The following is a 19,556-nucleotide window of genomic DNA, read 5'->3' on the forward strand; positions in this document are numbered from 1 at the left end:
GCGATCGCGTGTGTTGAGGGTAAGTGCTGCTAATGACCAGGGGATGTCCAGGGTCGTCCCGGTGCTGAGATGAGCCGTACGACTTTGAAGCGGCCGAGAAGGAGCTCAAGGAGAAGTATGGAGCTGAAAAGATCCGCGACGTGGATGTCATCTCGCACGCCATCTACCCGGACGTGTTTACAGGCTTCCAGAAGTTCAAGGACGACTTCGGCTCGATGCACTTCCTGGACACTCGTACGTTCCTCACGGGTCTCGAGGTGGACACGGAGGTTGAGGTCGAGATGGAGCACGGGAAGACGGTCTTCATCAAGCTCATTGCTGTTGGTGGAGTGAGCAAGAAGGACGGGATGCGCGACGTGATCTTCGAGCTTAATGGACGTCAACGTGTGATTAAGGTCAAGGACGAGGCGGCTGGTGTGTCCACGACAGCTAAGCCGAAGGCTACGGGACTGGCTGGCTCTGTGGGCGCCCCGATGCCTGGTGTCGTGCTCGATGTGCGTGTGAAGCAGGGCGAGAACGTGAAGGCCGGTGACGCCCTGCTGGTTCTGAGTGCCATGAAGATGGAGACTGTTGTGGCTGCCCCCGTGAGCGGCCGGGTCGTGTCGATCCACGCCGATGTTGGCGACAACATGCTCGGTGGAGACCTCCTGGTGGAGATCGACGAGACTGGCGACGACAAAGAAGAATAAGTTTATCTACACTGTAAGCATTTGTGGCCTTCAACTAGGTATGCTGGATAAGTAAAATGAAGCTGTTGCTTGGTATCAAAACTCGAAAATCTGAGGCGATGATCGACAGTTGCGTTTCTAACGTTTCTATTCTAGATGTTCAGAGTCTTCAACGTTGGCTGCCGGCACAATCACACAATGGATTCGCCGCGGGCGCGCTTGCTGTAACAGCACTGCTGTTGCCGACGTTGGCTCCTTACGCACATCCTTCTTAGAGAACCCGCGCTTTACTCTGGAGCAGTTCAGCAATCGACTCGCATGTCAAAATGAGCGACGAATGCAAACGCGTCGTTCGGTTGCTGCTCCGGCACGTTAGAACTCTGCAACCAAACGGCAGCTACAGTACACCGTGTACTACTGTACACGTACGTATTCTGTGCCTAAAGAGACCCCACTGCAAATTGCAGTCTGCAATACATGAAAGGCGCATCAACTGTAGAAAAGGCAGCTTATGTGGGCCTCTGCTGTCGTTGATGTCCTAAGGACATTGTCCTTTCACGTCGTCAGTACAATAGATAGCGGTGTTGTGGAGCGACACTCATGGCGAAGCGGTTACATGCAGAACATTGGGAGCCCCCCCCCTGTATATGTATCACGTTCGCGATGTGTCACCGCAGCAGCGGAGATACGGATGGCGGCATAATGCACCCGTGGAAACAGCACCATGCTTTGTTCCAGGAGGCCTCGAGGCCTTTCCGTGTCAAGTTCGACACCTCAACTGTCGTTTAGAAACAAGTATCTTTTTCTACAGGGTAATGTTTAATGTAATCGGAAATCTATCGATTATTTCCCCAGCCCAAGTATTGAGTTTTACAGGTAAGTAGTGCCATACTGTACTTTCGAAAGGGGGGAGTCAGAAATCGACCACGGACAACGACGTCATTCGGCAAAGAGAGTGCTTGGGAGCGCGCGCCTGCAGAGTGAGTGTAAGCACCCCGAAGCAACCATGAAGGACCTGTTAATGGTGGACGCCGTGGACGAGGACCACGTGGTGAATGAGCTGGTCACTCGCTACCGCCAGGGCTACGTCTACATGTTCCTCGGGCCTGTTCTCATCGCCATGAACCCATACAAGATGCTCCGCCAGCCCAACGGTGACTCTATCTACGCTCGTAACATGATTGATGAGTTCCAGGGCAAGGAGCTGCACGTGTGTGAGCCCCACCCGTTCGCACTGGCCGAGAACGCCTACTCGAGCCTCATGCGCTTCGGTCTGGACCAGAGTCTGCTCATCACCGGCGAGTCTGGTAGTGGCAAGACCGAGACGTCCAAGCACGTCATGCGCTATCTAACTACCATCAGCACGCGCTCCAGAGCGAAGAGTGCCGTCATGGCGAATCGCCGCATGTCCGTCGCACAGCGTAAAGAGGCCGACGACATGACGAGCCACGTGACCGACGTGCTGTGGGGCAGCAACCCCGTGCTTGAGGCCTTCGGTAACGCTCAGACCATCCGCAACAACAACAGCAGTCGCTTCGGCAAGTACATTGTGCTGCAGATGAACCGTGTGGGTCAAGTCATTGGCGGATACATTGACAACTACCTTTTGGAGCGCAGTCGCGTGATCCGTCAGGCCGAGGGAGAGCGCAACTTTCACGCCTTCTATCAGCTCATGTCTGGTGCTACTGCAACCGACCGGGAAGCGTGGCAATTGCCCGGAAGCGCCGAGGAGTTCGATGTTCTTGGCAATGAAGACGCCACGATCGACGGTGTGGATGACGCCGAGAACTACCGCAACGTCCGGGAAAACATGACAGCCGTGGGGATCACGGACGAGGAGCAGCGCGCTATTTTCCAGCAGCTCTCGGCTATTCTGTGGCTCGGCAACGTGCAGTTCAAGCAGACGACGGACGAGGCGCACAACCCGCGTGCTGCGATTGAGGACCCTGCCGCTCGCGAGGCTCTGGCCAAGGCTGCGGGTCTCATGGGCATTGACAAGGACAAACTGGAAGCGCTGCTGACGTTCCGTATCGTCAACATCTACCGAGAGGACCAGAAAGTTCTGTTCGACGCGCGTCAGGCCAAGAAAGTGTGCGACTCGATCATGCGCTCGCTGTACGAAAAGATCTTCGACTGGATCGTGGCGCGTATCAACAAGAACGTGACGTGCAAGAAGCGCGACATCAACAACAGCATCGGCATTCTGGATATCTACGGCTTCGAGATCTTCGAGGTGAACGCGTTCGAGCAGCTGTGCATCAACTACGTGAACGAGAAGCTGCAGCAGCTGTTCATCAGCCAGACGCTCGAGAGCGAGCAGGAAGGATACCGTCGCGAAGGGCTGAGCTGGCAGAACATCAAGTTCTTCAACAACCAGGTCGTGTGCGACCTCATCGAGGACCCCAAGCAGCACGGAATCTTCCCTCTGCTGGACGAACAGTGTGCTATTGCGCGTCTATCGGACTTGGAGCTCATTGAACGGTACAACAGCGAGCACTCGAGGAATCCTCACTACATGGCGTCGCGTGTGCGTGGCCCCAACTTCGGCATCGTGCACTACGCCGGCAAGGTCGAGTACGACGTGACGCTGTTCTTTGACGCCAATGTGGACACGTTCTTCAACGACCTGCAGGACGGGATGGAGCAGTCGTCTAACGCCTTCGTGCGTGCGGTCTTTCTGGACAAGAGATCCAAGGAGACGAAGCTCAAGCGCCCGCCGTCGACGTCCCAGCAGTTCCGTACACAAGTGGCGGACTTGTTGAAGAAGCTGGACGGCTGTAACCCGCACTACATCCGCTGTATCAAGCCTAATGAGAAGAAGCAGCCGCTGGCTGTCAACAAGGAGCTCGTGGCGGAGCAGGTGCGCTACCTCGGACTGGTGCAGAACCTGAGTGTGCGTCGTCAGGGGTTCTGCTACAGCCAGCCGTACGCGCCGTTCATCAAGCGCTACAGCTTTTTATCCGAGTCGACGTGGCCCGCCCCAGTCGCTCACTCGTCTCGCAAGGCTGCGGTTGACCTGCTCACGACTGCTGGACTGGGAGTGCGCGACCCGAACAACAAGGACGAGCTGATCCCGTTCCAAGAGGACTCGGACACGCTTGGGTGCTTCTCTCTTGGTCGCAACAAGATCTTCCTACGTCATCCGCAGGCCTTGTCTGCCTTGGAGATCCTGCGTGAAGAGCGCATTCCGGTGATCGTCAACATCATCGAGAACGCCTGGCGTCGCTACATGAACCGCCTCGCACTCAAAGAGTTCCAGACGGCCTCCAAGCAGCTCTTGTCGGCGTACGATGCGGTGTGGAGGAACTGCCAGGACCGTCGGAAGCGTGTGCCCGGCGCCAGCGACAAGGAGCACGTCGCCAAGATTTACGGAAGCTGGGAGGCTGTCTCGACCAAGCTGCTGAACGTCAACAACAGTCGCTTGGTCAAGAACCTCAAGGCGGAGGAGGAACTCAACTCGATCGTGTTCATGCAGAGCTTCGTGCAGGCGCGGACGCAGCGTCGCGAGTTCCTGAAGCTTAGGCACGCCCAGATCGTCTTCAGCAAGCGCTACCGAGGCCTCAACACTCGCAAGCAGCTCGCGAACGACATGTGGAAAGCGTGCAAGGTTGCTCTTCTCGGTGTGCGTACAGAGTTCGAGCGCTACTTGGGCAAGAAGAAGCGTCGCCGTGACTCGCTGGACCGCACGTACCAGGGCGACTACATCGGCGTCAACCGGTATCCTGCGTACGCTGCCATTCTCCAGGCCCACACTGAAGGTCGTGGCTCCAAGGCTGGCAGTGGACGTGGACAGAAGGAGAAGCTCTTGTTCCTGGACACGGTGGAGAAGGTGAACGAGCGTTGGGCGCATCAGACGCGCGTGCTGATGATCAGCGAGAGTCGCGTGTTCAACCTGAAGGCCGACAAGATCCAGCAGCCGAAGGAGCGTCGCGTGTTTGAGCTCTCTCGTCTCTCGAGTGTGGCCATGAGCACGCAGCCAGACAACTATCTCATCTTCCGAGTGAAGGGCGAGATCGACCTGATGGTTCAGGTGTCCCAGAAGACGGAGGTGGTGCAGGCTCTGCGTGCTCGTCTGCAGAAAGGGTACGGCCGTGAGCTGACTGTGGAGTTCTCGGACGAGCTGGACTTCTACGCCGCCAAGGGCAAACAGCTCAAGGTCAAGTTTGCCTTTGACCGCTCGATGAAGGACTCGGAGTGGAGCAAGGTGGACCGCCACACGATGCAAGTCAAGGTCGGCATCGTCTAAACTACCGGCAGAAGCGGTAAGTCCCTGCCACCTTCACTGATGAGTGTCGTGTGAAGGAATGGCGGCAATAAATTCCGAGACTAGCAAAGAAAAAAGGAAAGGAAACAATTCACGTACATGTACAGGAAGGTGCTCGTGATATGATGACAAACTGAGGTGGCGTTGGCGCAGCGTAGCTGACCTGGCATACAAGCAACAGATTAAAGTCGTTAGCTCCACATAACAATGTTAATTGGGTTTATGTCGAAATTTTTATTTAGTCACTGTAGTGCGGAGCGATCATAGCGTATTTTCCTTGTTTGTTGGCATCTCGTCTAGGCTCAAAGCGCTGCTTAGAGTGCTGTATTGGCCATTGCCAGCAGTGCTTGCCTAATGGGGTGGAGATGCACCGTATCCGTTGGACGCGGAAATTCGGAGCATGGATAATCCGAAGCCGAGAAAATGAATTCTATGTGGATTGGTTTCTGGCAGGTGAGGGAAAAATCAATTTGCATCGATATCTTGGCATTGAAGTTTACATTGCAGTTTTCCTCGAGTGCAATGAGCATGTGCAATTGGCAGGTATAATAGGGAATAACTATGCTTAGGGAGCTCGAGGTACCCAAAATTAGAAATACCGTATTCCTTATGTGATTGGCGACGCTCGGTCATTAGCGACAAATCCAGCAGCCAATCAAATTGATTTAAATTTCGTGTCGTCGCGCTTTATGTGCTTGGCGACCAATATAATTTTGAGCATGTAAAATAGTTTTTCTATGCAGGTATCTTTTATGCTGGCAGAAAGGCTGGACCACCTCAAGAATTTGACTGTCGCCAATCACATAAGGAATACGGTAGGGATATGTGGTGGATCCAAACAATGATCCAAACGTCTCGAATTGCAATGTCCCAAGAGAATGCAATATGCCTCGCCGAAAGGATAACAGCGGAGATGTATTACGTAGCCATGTCACGTCAGTCGGTGGCTTAAAGTAGAGTGATACAGTGATCGCCCTAAAAAAGGCACCAATTGCTTACTCTGGAGCAGGCGTTTATGAATGCGATCTAAACCAACAAAATTTGTTTTTTATACGATTTAATCGTACGCGGACACATGAAAACTTAACCGTGAAGTGTTGAGTTTCGCTGAACTACAAGCCACGAAGCCGTAATAGTGCGCTATAAATGAGCTTCCTAGATTATTCGGCGGAACGCCTTAAGATTTCTTGCACTGTGTGGGGACAAGCCAGCATTTAAAAAAGCGCTTTGTTCGTGTATACCTAGAGGTCTGCAGACAATCTGGAGCTTTCCATATAGATTTTGGTTTTGCAAATGGTGTTTGTTCAGAAGATACTGTTAAGGACTAAGGTGTTTGCCAGGAATATTTCTTTGTCGACCACAGCACCGGCAGCAGCACTGGTAGATATCATTATCCTGTTCATCCACTTATCTCTGAAGGAGAATGGTCTGACCACTCCAATGACGCAAAGTGCTCATCAACTACGTCGCAAATGTTGCATACCCTAATACACTCCTGGGCACAATTATACGGCCACCTCGACGAGTGCCCATAACTCAGTTGATTTTTATTATTTGACGGTGCGGTTTTCACACAAGTTGCAAAACATGCTTCAAAATAGCAAAGATGAGCTCGCGTTTTTGCACTTTATACTACGAGTAGTAGTACGTACCGTAAAACACGGATTCAATGCTACACTGGTAAAAAGTTCAATTCTAGTATAAATTGCATAGAGGCGTGTGCACTTCTTACACACGTAAAAACTTGTGTTCACTGCGCACCAACAATCTCACTTTCGCGCCAAAATGACACCCGCCCCCATTGTGCCAATGACACGGCGACCGAAGAACAAAAACAAGTCCAAGCTGCGAGGGCTTTTACGCCTCAGAGAGGCCAGCTCAGTCGTCGCCTTGGCTGCTGAGCTAGGCGTTCACCGAGCGACAATGTACCGGTGGATGCGGCAAAAAAATGCCCTTGCCAGTGCCGCACCAAACAAGTACTACGCCTCAGTACCAAGCCGCCAAAACCTCTAAGTTAAACACCCGAATCTCGAGCAAATGTATTATTATTTATGCATTAAATTCCGAATACTAGTAATTGTTCTAAAAGTGTATGATTAAGACTGCTGTCGTGGATTACAGAAATGCGCAAAAATCGATCTCTCTGTGTTTCGATGCAATGTCTGCTTCTAATGCATTCTAGGTTTGATGGAGAGCTCTTTGCGAGTCGCTCCCGCGGTGCAAATATCGAGTTTTTGCGCCGCTTTCTCAAACGTAACAGGCTTTCTATCAGACGCATTACTCATAAAGGCCGCAAGATAAGATCCGACATGGAGGTAATGCTAGTAATACTGTTTATTTTTTACTTCTATTTCTTATTCTGTGTTTCAGCTTGTTGCTTCAAAGTTTAGTCACTCAATTCAGTACGCAATTGAAGAGTGTGGAGCTCTTTCATATGCCACGGGCCCGTCCAAATACGGCTCTGTGTTCAACATGGATCAAACTGCAATTTACATTGACATGAATGGCAAGACAACAATCGACTTCGTTGGAACTCCAACTGTGGACGTCAGACAAGGTATTTTTTCAATTACTAAAAATATTCAAACTTATTAATATTTTATTAATATTTTATTAACTGTGAGTATTGTAGGAAGTGAGGTGAATGGGTTTCGCTGTTCTGTATTTCTAGCTGCATCAGCCACGGGAGTTAAATTGCCCCCCCCTCGTAGTTTTTGCGGGCATTCCAGGCGGCCCGGTGTCACAGGACGTTTGGAATCCGTCCTTTGGACACTCATCATGCGAACACACTGTTCAAAAGAAAGCGTTTCGCAACGAAGCTGTGATGCAAGAGTGGATTCAACGCGTACGTACAATATCGGTTTATTTTATTGTAATTATGAGTTTCTAAATTGTTATGGTACTACACCTTTGCCAGTCCAAATCGGCGACAGTGTAAAGCAAAGCGGTGTGAAGTAACTTAAGTGACAAAGAAATTTTTAATTTTTATTTTCAAAAATTGACTTAAGAGCAATGGCGATTTAGTGCAGAGCTAACTGGTGGTCGGCATCAAAACCTCTTCTTCTGGCATCATGCCAACAGAACCAAAGCATGGCCTCGCGGCCCGGACACGCGTTCTCGACGCACACAAGGCTGGGCAGGACTGGGCCTTAGTAGCCGATTGCAACGGAATTCCAGCTACAACGGCTCGGACTATCGTCGAGCGAGGAACCCCGGACATCAAGAAGAGAGGCGGCGCGCGGGCGACATGCACTAAGTGCACGCCGGAGATGGAGGAGGCCCTCGTAGAATACCTGGAGGATAACTGCCAATACACGCTCGTGCAGATGCAGGAGATGCTGCACTTCGACTTTGGAGTTCGTGTCAGGACCTCCACAATAAGTAAGAAATTGTGTGACAAGTTGTATACTGTGAAACAGGTAATAAGCTCTATTTTAATTTATATTTTATTTGTATTGTACTAATGGCTAGTGTTTATTGCATAGATTCGAGTTGAGCCAGAAACATGTAACAACGATGTGAATATCGAAAAGAGGAAGGAGTTTGGTGAAGCATTGCTGGCTCATGAGCGCAAGGGGTCTTTCATTGTGTATTACGATGAAACAAATTTTAATTTGTATTGCAAACGTACACAGGGCCGAGCTCTAATTGGCCAGCGTGCTGTTGTCAAACTCCCGCCCTCCAAAGGAGCGAACCTGCAGCTGCAATGCGCCGTGTCACCTGAGGTGGGCCTGGTGCACTACGCTAAACAGAGAGGCAGCATTAAAATGGAGGTCAATGCTGCGTTTGTGGACGCGGTGTACGAGGCGGTCAAGCGCCACGACGTGTACCGCGACCACTTCGCTGGCAAGACGGTTGTCATTGTCTTAGACAACGCTCCTGCTCATAGCCAGACTGAGGATCTGATTACTGAGCAGGAGGACTTGGAGCTGTTGCGGTTGGCGCCATACTCCCCCATGTGTAACCCGATTGAGGGTACGTTTTACAGACAATTATAGCGTGCACATGTACTAACATTTGTGTCTATTTTACTGTGCGGCAGGGTGTTTTAGTGTATTAAAAGCACGCATTAAGGCTTATCTTGCCTTAAGTCATGACGTAATGTTTCTTGCTCCACACGGAGAGAAAACAGAGCGCCGGATGCAGCTGCTTGAAAACGCTGCAGAGCATAGCTTGCCATGTATGGATCTGCGCTTGGTTAACAAGATGGCGCGCCACTGTGCGTTGTCAGTGGCGGCAGCTATTCGTAGCGAACCTATGGAGTACGGCACGTAAAGTTTTGCACTACACTAAATCAACTTTGCATGACAGGCTTTTTCTAAAAAAATAAATTCAAAAATTAAAAAAAATTAATTACGGGACGTTCCACTTTGCTTTACACTGTCGCTGTAACGGGGTACGTAGCACTAAGTGTACCCTGGTTACATGAAGTGTGACACTTCACACTTCAGGAGTATGACATGTCATACTCCGGGATATTTGGTACAAGGTACCAAGGTCATTCAAAACCAACCATTGGTTAAATGACATTGCATTACTATAGGTAACTGATAGTTTGTATTAACCACAAACTTAACCTACCTATAAATATACTCAGTTTACAATCTACCTTATTTAGGTCACTTCGCTCTCTTTAATTAAAGAGGGGACCTGTGAACTGCCGTTCACTGAGAGTTTGTATACTCTCGGAAGATAACTTCCTCTAGCGCAAGGTGCTGTGTGACCCCGTCACACTTGGTAGCACTTGTAGTCAATCCACGCCATCGCGGGTAGACTACCTGAACCTCCGAAGTTCGTTGCCATGGATAGGAACGACTTCTCCCATATGAACGACTCTCAGTTCGAGTCGGTTCGGAAGATGGCAGGCATCTTCGGGATGGAGGCCCTGCAGAGCCTGGTGGTATCAACACCGGCTGAGCAGCTCGAGCGCGTCAATGCATTCGACGCGTACGAGCAGGGCCTCATCGCGCATGTGCGGGAGAACCTGCAGGCTCCGGCGGCGGGAGCAAACCCGCCTCACCCGAAGCCAATACGGCTGAAGGTAAAGCCGTATGAAGGGAAGGAAGGCGAGAACCTTCACTTCTGGGTCCGAGAAGTAGAGCTCGCGATGGACGCGGCTCTGATCTCGACCGAGCAACTGCGTGTTGCTTTTGCACTCTCCAACCTTAGCGGTCGTGCTAAGAGTTGGGTGTACACTCGGGAAGCGACATCCCCTGGATGTTTCACATCCTGGGCTCAGCTGTGCGAACAGCTCCGAGACGCGCTCCTCCCGGCGAACTACGAGTACCGCCAGCGTTCGCGCTTCCTCGCGTGTAAACAAGGAAGACGCGAACTGCACGAGTATGTGCAAGAGATACGGGAGCTCACGGCGTCCCTAGTGGGAAACCCACTCAATGAACACATCAAGATGACTGTGTTCATGGACGGCCTTCGAGTGGGCCCCGCACGCACTCAGCTGTTCCGGGTGCAGGCAAACACCCTTGAAGAGGCGATTCAAGTGGCTCTTCAAGAAGAATACAGCCATCGCCAGGCGCGTACGCCGGCCTCAGCGTGGCCTGGGAGTTCCTTGTCGGCTCCCGGTCGAACAAGCCCCAACGGACCAGTTCCCATGGAACTCGGGTCCGCCGAACAGCGTGACATCCGCTGCTTCGGCTGTGGGAAGATGGGCCACTTCAAGCGCGACTGTCCCGCGGAAAGACTCCGCAGACGGTCCTTCCCCAAGCCCGTCCTCAAGGGTCGCTGGCAGAAGCCAGGATCCCGGGGACAGGGGAACGCAGGGAACCAGTAGGGGCGGGGCGCCCTACTGGGGAAGAACTAAGTCTTCGTGATGGGTGCGCGGGTGGCGCGTACCACGGGGACTTAGCCCCTGAGAGTCTTCGCACTCTCGAATCGGCGAAGAGCAGCGGCGGGTTGCTCGTAGTACACGGATGTGTACGGGGGTACGATCACCCCTTTAGAATCTTGATTGACTCTGGGGCGTCGAAGAATTTCGCACGCCGCCAGACGGTTGCTCGTAACAGCAACAAGTTGTCCGAAGCTTTGCGAGAAAGCAAGGGCAACGGGACGGTGTCAGTGCGACTGGCCGACGGGAAGGTCGTCACTGTCCCCAACGTCCAAGTGGATCTGGCTGTCAAGTTTGAAGACTTTGACAGCCTCGAACAGTTCACTGTTCTCGATATGGATCCATATGATATGATCCTGGGCATGCCCTGGCTTGAGAAGCACGAGCCCTGGATCGACTGGCGAGGCAAGGCAATCGGTGCCAGCCGCCCTGCGCAGTCCGACAGAGCATTGGTGAGTCATGTTCCCACCTCTGTCAGGACCCGGGGCGCCCGCGAGGGCTGCCAGGGTACCAAAGCATCCGGCAGATGCTTGGGAGTCGTCGACGTATATGACGACTCCGAGGATGTTTTGATGGTGGCCGCGCCCAGAAGAGGCGCCGGCCAAGTGGGTAACTTAGGTCCACAGGCGGGTAACTTAGTTCCGCAGACAGCTGCAGCTGTCATGAACACTGAGAACAGCGTGTTCAGAGTGGGTAACAGAGTTCCACTCACGGTCGCCCAGACCATAACTGAAGAGGAAGACGTCGGATACGCTTCCTGTGTGGGTAACACAGTGCCACACACGGTCGCCCAGACCATAACTGAAGAGGAAGACGTCGGATACGCTTCCTGTGTGGGTAACACAGTGCCACACGCGATCGCCCAGACCTTAACTGAAGAGGAAGGCGTGGAACACGCTTCCTGTGTGGGTACAACAGTACCACACGAGGCCACGAGTGCCTCGGATGTCGTAGCGACGACATCCCTAGACGTGGGCAGCAAAGCTCCCCGTCACAGAAGCCGTCGGCAAAGACGCCGCCGCCGCCTCAAGTCGGATCCGAACTACGTTCCGATCGACGTCGCTTCAAGCGACTCGGAGTCCAGGGCCCGGGCTCCTCCGACAAGGCCGGTGGAAGAGTGTTATCACATCTTCGATAGCGAGACGGGTTTACCCGTCAAGGCATCTGGTGTCCACTTGGAACCGTTGCCAGAGGTTGCAGAGATACTGAACCTCGAGGAAATGACGGCTGAGTCTTTCCTGGCCAACCTCAAGGCTGGAGAGATCGCTGAGATGGTACTCATGAGACCTGAGACCACTCAGGAGGAGCTGAACTCCTCCTCTGTCTTGGACGAGAACGTCCTGGAAGACATGAACAAGCAGCGTCAGGCGCGCTTGGGTTCTGAGATTCTCAAGAACCCCAAGGATCCGGTGTATCCTTTGGTGACGGAGTATGCGGACGTGGTGAATAAACACCCACCGACCCAACTCCCACCGGATCGAGGCGTACGGCACGAGATTGATCTCGTGCCCGGCACAAAGTATTGTGTCACGAGGCAATGGCCTCTCCCGCGCGAACAGTGCGAGGTCATTGATGCCTTCTTCGCCGCGAAAGCGAAGGCAGGCATGGTGCGGGAGTCGAAATCCCCGCACTCGACGCCGACTTTCTGCGTTCGTAAGCCGAACGGAAAGTGGCGTCTGGTTCACGCTTATAACAAGCTGAACAACGCAACGGTGCCGGCCCAAACACCGATCCCACGAAAGGATGTGTTGTTGAACAACATGGCCGGGAGCGTACTGTACAGTGCGCTGGATTTGGTAGACGGATACTACCAAATCCTGATGCGAGAGAGTGACATCCCGCTCACCGCGGTAAGCACTCCAAGCGGCATGCTTTGGGAGTGGCTCGTCATGCCGCAGGGCTTGTCTAACGCCCCGGCGACGTTCAATCGCCTGGTGACGCAATTGTTCCGCTCTTTGCGTACCTTCGTACAGACGTACTTCGACGACATTTTCGTCCATAGCCGTGCCGAGGGAGGCAAGACGGCCATGGAGGTGCATCTAGGACACCTCCGTCGAGTGTTGGACGTGATGCGAGCGAACAAGCTCTACGCCAACATCGACAAGTGCGTTTTCGCGTCACCAGAGATCAAAGTTCTCGGTTGCTTCGTAAGCAACGTGGGCGTTCGGGCTGACCCAGACAAGGTCAAGGCCATAGCAGCATGGCCGACGCCCCGATCCCAGAAGGATCTTCGAAAGTGGTTGGGTTTGGCCAACTACCTTCACAAGTACAGCGCTGGGTACGCGGGCTTCGCTAAGCCCTTGTCGAGCCTCCTTCAGAAGGACGTCGACTGGCGCTGGGAGCAAGAGCACCAGGATGCTTTTGACAGCATCAAGGCCAGTCTCCAAGAGGCCCCTGTCCTGGCTCTGCCGGACGAGACGAAGCCGTTTAGCGTCGTCTGCGATGCCTCCGATTACGCCATCGGGTGTGCATTGCTGCAGGACGACACGGCTGGACAGGAACGAGTCATCTCATTCCAGTCCAGGCAGCTCAAAGCCGCCGAGCGGAACTACCCTGTCCATGACAAGGAGCTCCTGGCAATGAAATATGCCCTTGTGAAGTTCCGTGTTCACCTTCTGGGCTCTACGCCCTTTGTGATCTACACAGACCACGCGTCCTTGAGGACGGCGACTAACTCGCCTCACCTCTCCCAACGGATGGCGAGGTGGCTGTCCTTCTTCGCGGAATATAACTTCCGCGTCGAGTACAAGCCGGGCAAGCTCAACGTGCTTGCGGACGCCCTCTCTAGGCGTCCCGACTATGAGTTGGCCCACATCACGCGGGTGACAACGGATCTATATGATCGGATACGCATGGCGTATCGGGACGATGAGGCTGTCGCGCCTATCGTCAAGTTCCTTAAGGCCGGAACGAGCGCGAAGTCCGACTGGCTCTCGTCGCGACAGCGCTCACGGCTCCACCGATATGAGTTGAAGGAGGGCCTCCTCTATTATCGGGTAGAGCCCACTGATCCTCCACGGGTGGTTGTACCCAACGACGAGGATCTGAAGTTCGACATCCTCGCGGAGGCGCATGACGCGCCCTCCAGCGGCCACTTGGGCCGCGAGAAGACCTTTCTGTCGGTCTCTCAGTCCTTCTGGTGGACCCACATGTACAAGTGGGTCGCCCGGTACGTCAAGACATGTGAAACATGTCAGCGGGTTAAACCCGCAGGGCACTCTTCGGCTCCACTACAGAGCCTGCCCGTACCGGCTGATTGTTGGAAGTCGATGAGTCTTGACTTCATCTTTGGGCTTCCCGCCGACGGACACGGCAACACCGGAATTTTGGTGTTCGTGTGTCGGCTGAGCAAGATGGTACATCTTGCTCCAGTTCCCGTCACTGTGACGGGCGAACAAACCGCAAGGTTGTTCGTCGATGGCGTATTCCGCTATCACGGTCTCCCGGAGACGATTGTCTCGGACCGAGACCCGCGGTTCACTGCTGCGTTTTGGAAAACGCTGTTCCCTTTACTGGGAACTCGTCTGCAGATGTCCACTGCGGATCATCCGCAGACAGACGGCCAAACAGAGCGCGTCAATCGAGTGCTCGAGGACACTCTGCGCAGTGTGTGCGCGGCAGCGCCACGTACGTGGTCGACGCAGCTTCCAGTTGTTGAGTTTGCGCTCAACAACGCGGTGCACGCGTCCACGGGGTTCACGCCGTTCTACTTGAACGGCTTCCGCCACCCCAGAGTGCCTCTCACTCTTCGAGGAAACACTGACTCCTCTATTCTAAGTGGGGGAGAGGCTCGGAAAGCCCTTTCCTCCCAGGTCTCGGATGTGAGGCCAGTTTCGCTGCGGAAACAGGTGGAATCCTTTATGGATACCAAGCTGAACATTGTCAGCAGGGTCCGCGATGCCATGGCAGCGGCCCAGGATAGACAAAAGGAGTACTCAGACAAACATGGAAGAGGAAACTTAAGTGTATTTAAAGTGGGGGACTTAGTGCTATTAGACACGAGGAACCTACCGCTAGACACTGTCAGCTCTGTCGGCAGCAACAAGCTGAAGCACCGCTTCATCGGACCTTTTGCAGTCCTGGCCAGACATGGTGCGTCGTACACCATCGACCTTCCAAAGTCAATGACGACGCACCCGACGTTCTATGTCGGACGTCTTAAGCGGTACTTTGACCCGCAGGGGGTTGCTGACTCGCAGACCCCCCTTGACCCAGCTCCTCGAAGCGAGGGCCGGTCACAGTCGTCGACGAGGGCGTCGGAGCAGGCACCCAAGCCTCGGTCGGGACGGCAAGGCTGCGGTCAAGACCGTACGCCGGAGGGGCTCCATACGAACGGACCCCGGCGCCATACGCCGAGTACGCTGAGTACGCCGGGTACGCACCATACGCGTACGTCTGGGAGTGTGCCGCAGGCGGCTCCGGACGTGGCAACAAAGCCTCGATCCGTCGGATCATGCGAAAGGCCTCGTCCAGATCGGACGAAGAGGCCCGGCGGTCCACCCGCAGGTGCAGGCTCGCGACCTCTCGCTCCACCAGGTCCAGGCGACCCGCAAGACGAGCGAGCTCGCCCTGATTCCCGGTCTGGGCGGCAGCATTACCGCCAGTCCCAAGGCCAAGTGCAATCTCAAGCACGAGGAGACGTTGACGGAGGCGGTCAACCTCAGGGTCCCGTGTCGGACCCGCAGTCGGAGCACTCGAACGAGAGTGGCTCTCGGGAGGCGCCGAGTACTCGTACTCGTACGAGGGCACCTCCGCCCCTGCTTGACCGGAATGGAGAAGTCCACTTCCACGTGGAGCGGATCCTCCAGGAGCAACGGTGTCGCGGGAAGCGACAGCTCCTCGTGAAGTGGAGGGGTTATGCCCACTCCGAGAACTCGTGGGAGCCGATTGAACGGCTCCTGATTGACTGCCCGAAGGCTGTCGCAATCTGGGAACAGAAGCGGCGGCAGCTTCATAAGTAGTCCGGGGCTTCTTGCCCGAACGGGGTACGGATGATGAATACATACCGTACCCGCGCTCATCGTGAGCGCTAGAAGCCGCGCGCTTCAGGATGTCCCTTGGCAGCATACGCTTGCTGACCAAGTGGGCAAACCTCACACGAAGACCACGCTGGTCCAGGATGTGGGACAGCTGCTGATCTTCATGGAGTTCCCGTAACTCCGTGGGCGAGTACTTGAGAGTCTCCACCCACGCCCAGAACATGTCCTCACAAGAACTCCATGTGGGACAGTTCTCGGGCATAACCCAGGGGTATCCCCAAACAGGATAGAGACCACCCCGGGTCTCGGACTTCTTACGACAAGTCGTGAAGTCCTTAAGGGGAATGCGGTGTGGCGCGAGAAGCACACACCGAGCAGCCTCCACGTTGTCGACGAACAACTGTTCTTTCTAACCAAGGGCTCGTTCATAGATGCCCCTAGAAGTGTGGCCGCCCACAAGGCCACGAGGAGCGACGAGAAGCTCTAAGAAGAGGTCAGCCCCAGAGCTCTCCTCGGGAGGCCAATACCCTCTTGAGTTGATGGCAGCTCCCTGGCTGACGGGTGCCGCCACCGAACCCCCACGCACACGCTGGGCAGCTTGGAAATCCTCCTGCTGCTGGTCGAGGTCATTCGAGACCTCCCGGGGCTCAACAATGGCACCCTCCTCTTCCTCTTCTTCCTCCTTCTCCTCCTCTTCATCCGAGGAGTCGAAGAGACTCTGATAGGAGCGTCGAGTCTCCTTCTCCTCGCGGAGTGGAGACTTAGAGGCGGTACGCTTCTTTGAGGGCTTGGCGCCTTCGGCTTTAGAGGCCTTAGCGCGCGCAAGACCCTCGGCAAGCGAGAGACGTTTGCGAGGACTCCCTTCCTCATCGCCACCGGCTTTGGGAGTGCCCTTAGCCTTAACGGCCGGACTCTCAGAGCGCACAGAGGTCCTGGGACTGTGATCACCGTGATCACTAGCGGACGACTGCACGCTGTCTTCTTTGTGCTCACTGGGCACTGGGCTGTGCCCTCCCACAGAGCCCGCAGGAGCATCATGAGTGCTCTCGAACTCGGCATCGTCCTCACTGCCCGAGTTGAACTCATGTTCTACGAACCGAGGGTTCGGACGATTGTCTGAAGACGAGGGCGACGGACTGCGGCGCCTGCTTGAGCGCTTGTCCGCAGCCGCGTCACCCGAGGATCCGATCGCCTCGGAGGCCACCTGAGTAGCCTCCTTGAGTGCAGAGCCTTTGCCGTGAGGCTTAGTGCTCTTGGCCTGCGCCTTACCGGCTGCAGCCTTGGAGCGTGTCTTAGCACCGCTCTTAGCAGTGCCACGAGGCATGTTAACGGTCGAAGTGGAGACCTTGACGAAGAGCGCACAGGTTGCTGCTCGAGGCTCTAACTGTAAAGTGAGCCTCCGCCGCGCTCGCGCGGCCGAGTCGATGGTTTTCGACTTTGAGAATGAGAGTTTGTGACGAACATCTCTTCATTCTGATTGGTCGGTAAACCGAACCTAAGTGGGGGAGGATGTAACGGGGTACGTAGCACTAAGTGTACCCTGGTTACATGAAGTGTGACACTTCACACTTCAGGAGTATGACATGTCATACTCCGGGATATTTGGTACAAGGTACCAAGGTCATTCAAAACCAACCATTGGTTAAATGACATTGCATTACTATAGGTAACTGATAGTTTGTATTAACCTCAAACTTAACCTACCTATAAATATACTCAGTTTACAATCTACCTTATTTAGGTCACTTCGCTCTCTTTAATTAAAGAGGGGACCTGTGAACTGCCGTTCACTGAGAGTTTGTATACTCTCGGAAGATAACTTCCTCTAGCGCAAGGTGCTGTGTGACCCCGTCACAGTCGCCGATTTGGACTGGCAAAGGTGTAGATCTGGAAACTCTCAGTAGATGGCTGTAGGTTACTCCTGTTGGACAGCTTGAAAGTCCACAAGATGAATTCTGTTCGTACCGTGCTCGAAGAAGACTGCTGCACGCAGGTTGAGTTTGTTCCGCCGGGGATAACAGGGCTGGCACAGCCGATGGACGTTGCTGTGATGAAGCCATTCAAGGATTATGTGCGGTAAGTTTTCGTTTTGCTTTATTATAAATATTTTCTAATTGTTATTAAAATGCAGAAATACCTACTTGGCTTACCACATTGGTCATGAGTTCTTAAAGACCCCACAAGAGAAGCGTCAGCTTATTTTGAGCTGTGTAGCAGAAGGGTGGGCTTCAATCTCGCCGGCGACGATTCGAAAGGGCTTTGCCAAGAGCGGGATACTACCTACTGGCCTCGCGATATAGAAGACCGCTTCAGAGTACCAACTTATGCAGAAGAAGAAGCACCGATTCTAGAAGTAGATCAAGAAGAGTAAAATGAACACACTGAGTAGGAAGGGTGAAACCTTTAAAGATTCGCCTTTTTGTTTTTGCACATCGTGTGATCTGCATTTTTAATCTTTGTTGCACTCGATCCGTGTGTAGCATTGGATCCGTGTTTTACGGTACGGCCCAATAAAGATTAATTCAACCCCACCATAGTGTGGCGCACAAAAAAACGTAGGTATCGAACTCTTACATTAAGAAACGCTGCAAAATCCTCGTTCTACATCAAAAATGAAAGCACACTTTGTTTTATAGCTACTTTTATTAACAAAAAAAACAGGATACCTAAATCAGGGCACATAAACAAGTCGGATGCTTGAAATGCAATTAAAAGCTATTAATATACTGTATATCACGCTCCTTCATTTTTAAGGGGTACTTTTGAAACCTTAAAAGGTTTTGTATACCTTTTCGGAGCGCAGTACCCCCTGCGGACATAGTATACGGGGGAAACTATGGAACTCGAGCTTAGGGAGCTCGAGGTAACCATAATTAAAAATAGAGATAATGTGGTGTACCCAAATGCATTTTGCGCTTTCAACATCGACTTGCCAGGTTGGACTTTGTTGCCTGCGTAATTGAGCTGCCACGATCGTATTAAAATTTACCTATCAGCGCAGCTACACTTTTTGCACGTCCGATATGGCAGTGTTTATTACGTTCTCCATTGGCGAAGCTTCCCCACAGCCATCACTAAATCCTACTAGTCACTACTCTTCTTCAAAGTCAAGTTTCATTATTGTCATTTAGCTGTCCTAACGATCACACAAATACTAGCCACTACTCCAAAGCAGGTCATTAATTTGTTTACCTTTTTGCTAGCTGCATTAATTCCATTCATTTATTTAATGAGTTTGGGAGTCTATTATATAAAATGCACTACGCTTCGACTCGATGCTACAGCAGCGTTGTATACCTCCGCATCAGTGCCGCTCCTCGTTCACGAACACCATCGTAGGTTTAGAGAGCACTAGAGCGGTATATTGTTCGCTCTCCTGATATTTTGTGTATTTTACCAGTCTACACCCCTGAACACAATTTAACTGCCACCTCGTCGAGTGCCCATAACTCAGTCAATTTTTAATTTTTGACGGTGCGGTTCTCACACAAGTTGCAAAACATGCTTCAAAATAGCAAAGATGAGCAAACGCTCGCGTTTTTGCACTTTATAGGGAGGCTCACTTACAAAATAGAGATTTGTCAAGCTGGATACAATTTACGGCCACCATCGGCCCAATACAAAAACCTATATAAAATAAAACTTGTGTCATTTTGGCTGACTAGAAATTGAATGGGCTGATTTTCTGCAGGCGATTAAATGGACACTAGGGATCGAAAGCTTAAAGTGGTTGCATGGGGGTGTACACAATATTATTATATGTAACGTGTTGCACTCGCACCTTTGCTTGATCGATATTGATA

The 19,556-nt window shown here is 52.8% G+C and overlaps 2 protein-coding genes across 2 annotated transcripts; both read left to right on the forward strand.

The window, feature by feature from the left end:
- Positions 1 to 32: 32 nt before the first annotated feature.
- On the forward strand, positions 33 to 770 carry PITG_06449 (pyruvate carboxylase, putative; the record flags this gene model as incomplete). The annotated part of the gene is made up of 2 exons (XM_002998521.1): positions 33 to 45; positions 91 to 770. 2 exons carry the CDS (start codon positions 33 to 35, stop codon positions 687 to 689), a joined length of 612 nt encoding a protein of 203 aa, XP_002998567.1.
- A 904-nt stretch (positions 771 to 1,674) lies between these two features.
- Positions 1,675 to 5,163, forward strand: PITG_06450 (myosin-like protein; the record flags this gene model as incomplete). Its single annotated transcript, XM_002998522.1, has 1 exon — positions 1,675 to 5,163. One exon carries the CDS (start codon positions 1,675 to 1,677, stop codon positions 4,912 to 4,914), a length of 3,240 nt encoding a protein of 1,079 aa, XP_002998568.1.
- Positions 5,164 to 19,556: the final 14,393 nt, after the last annotated feature.

The sequence above is a fragment of the Phytophthora infestans genome, genomic scaffold (genome assembly GCF_000142945.1).
Source record: "Phytophthora infestans T30-4 supercont1.8 genomic scaffold, whole genome shotgun sequence".
Classification (NCBI taxonomy): Eukaryota; Oomycota; class Peronosporomycetes; order Peronosporales; family Peronosporaceae; genus Phytophthora; species Phytophthora infestans.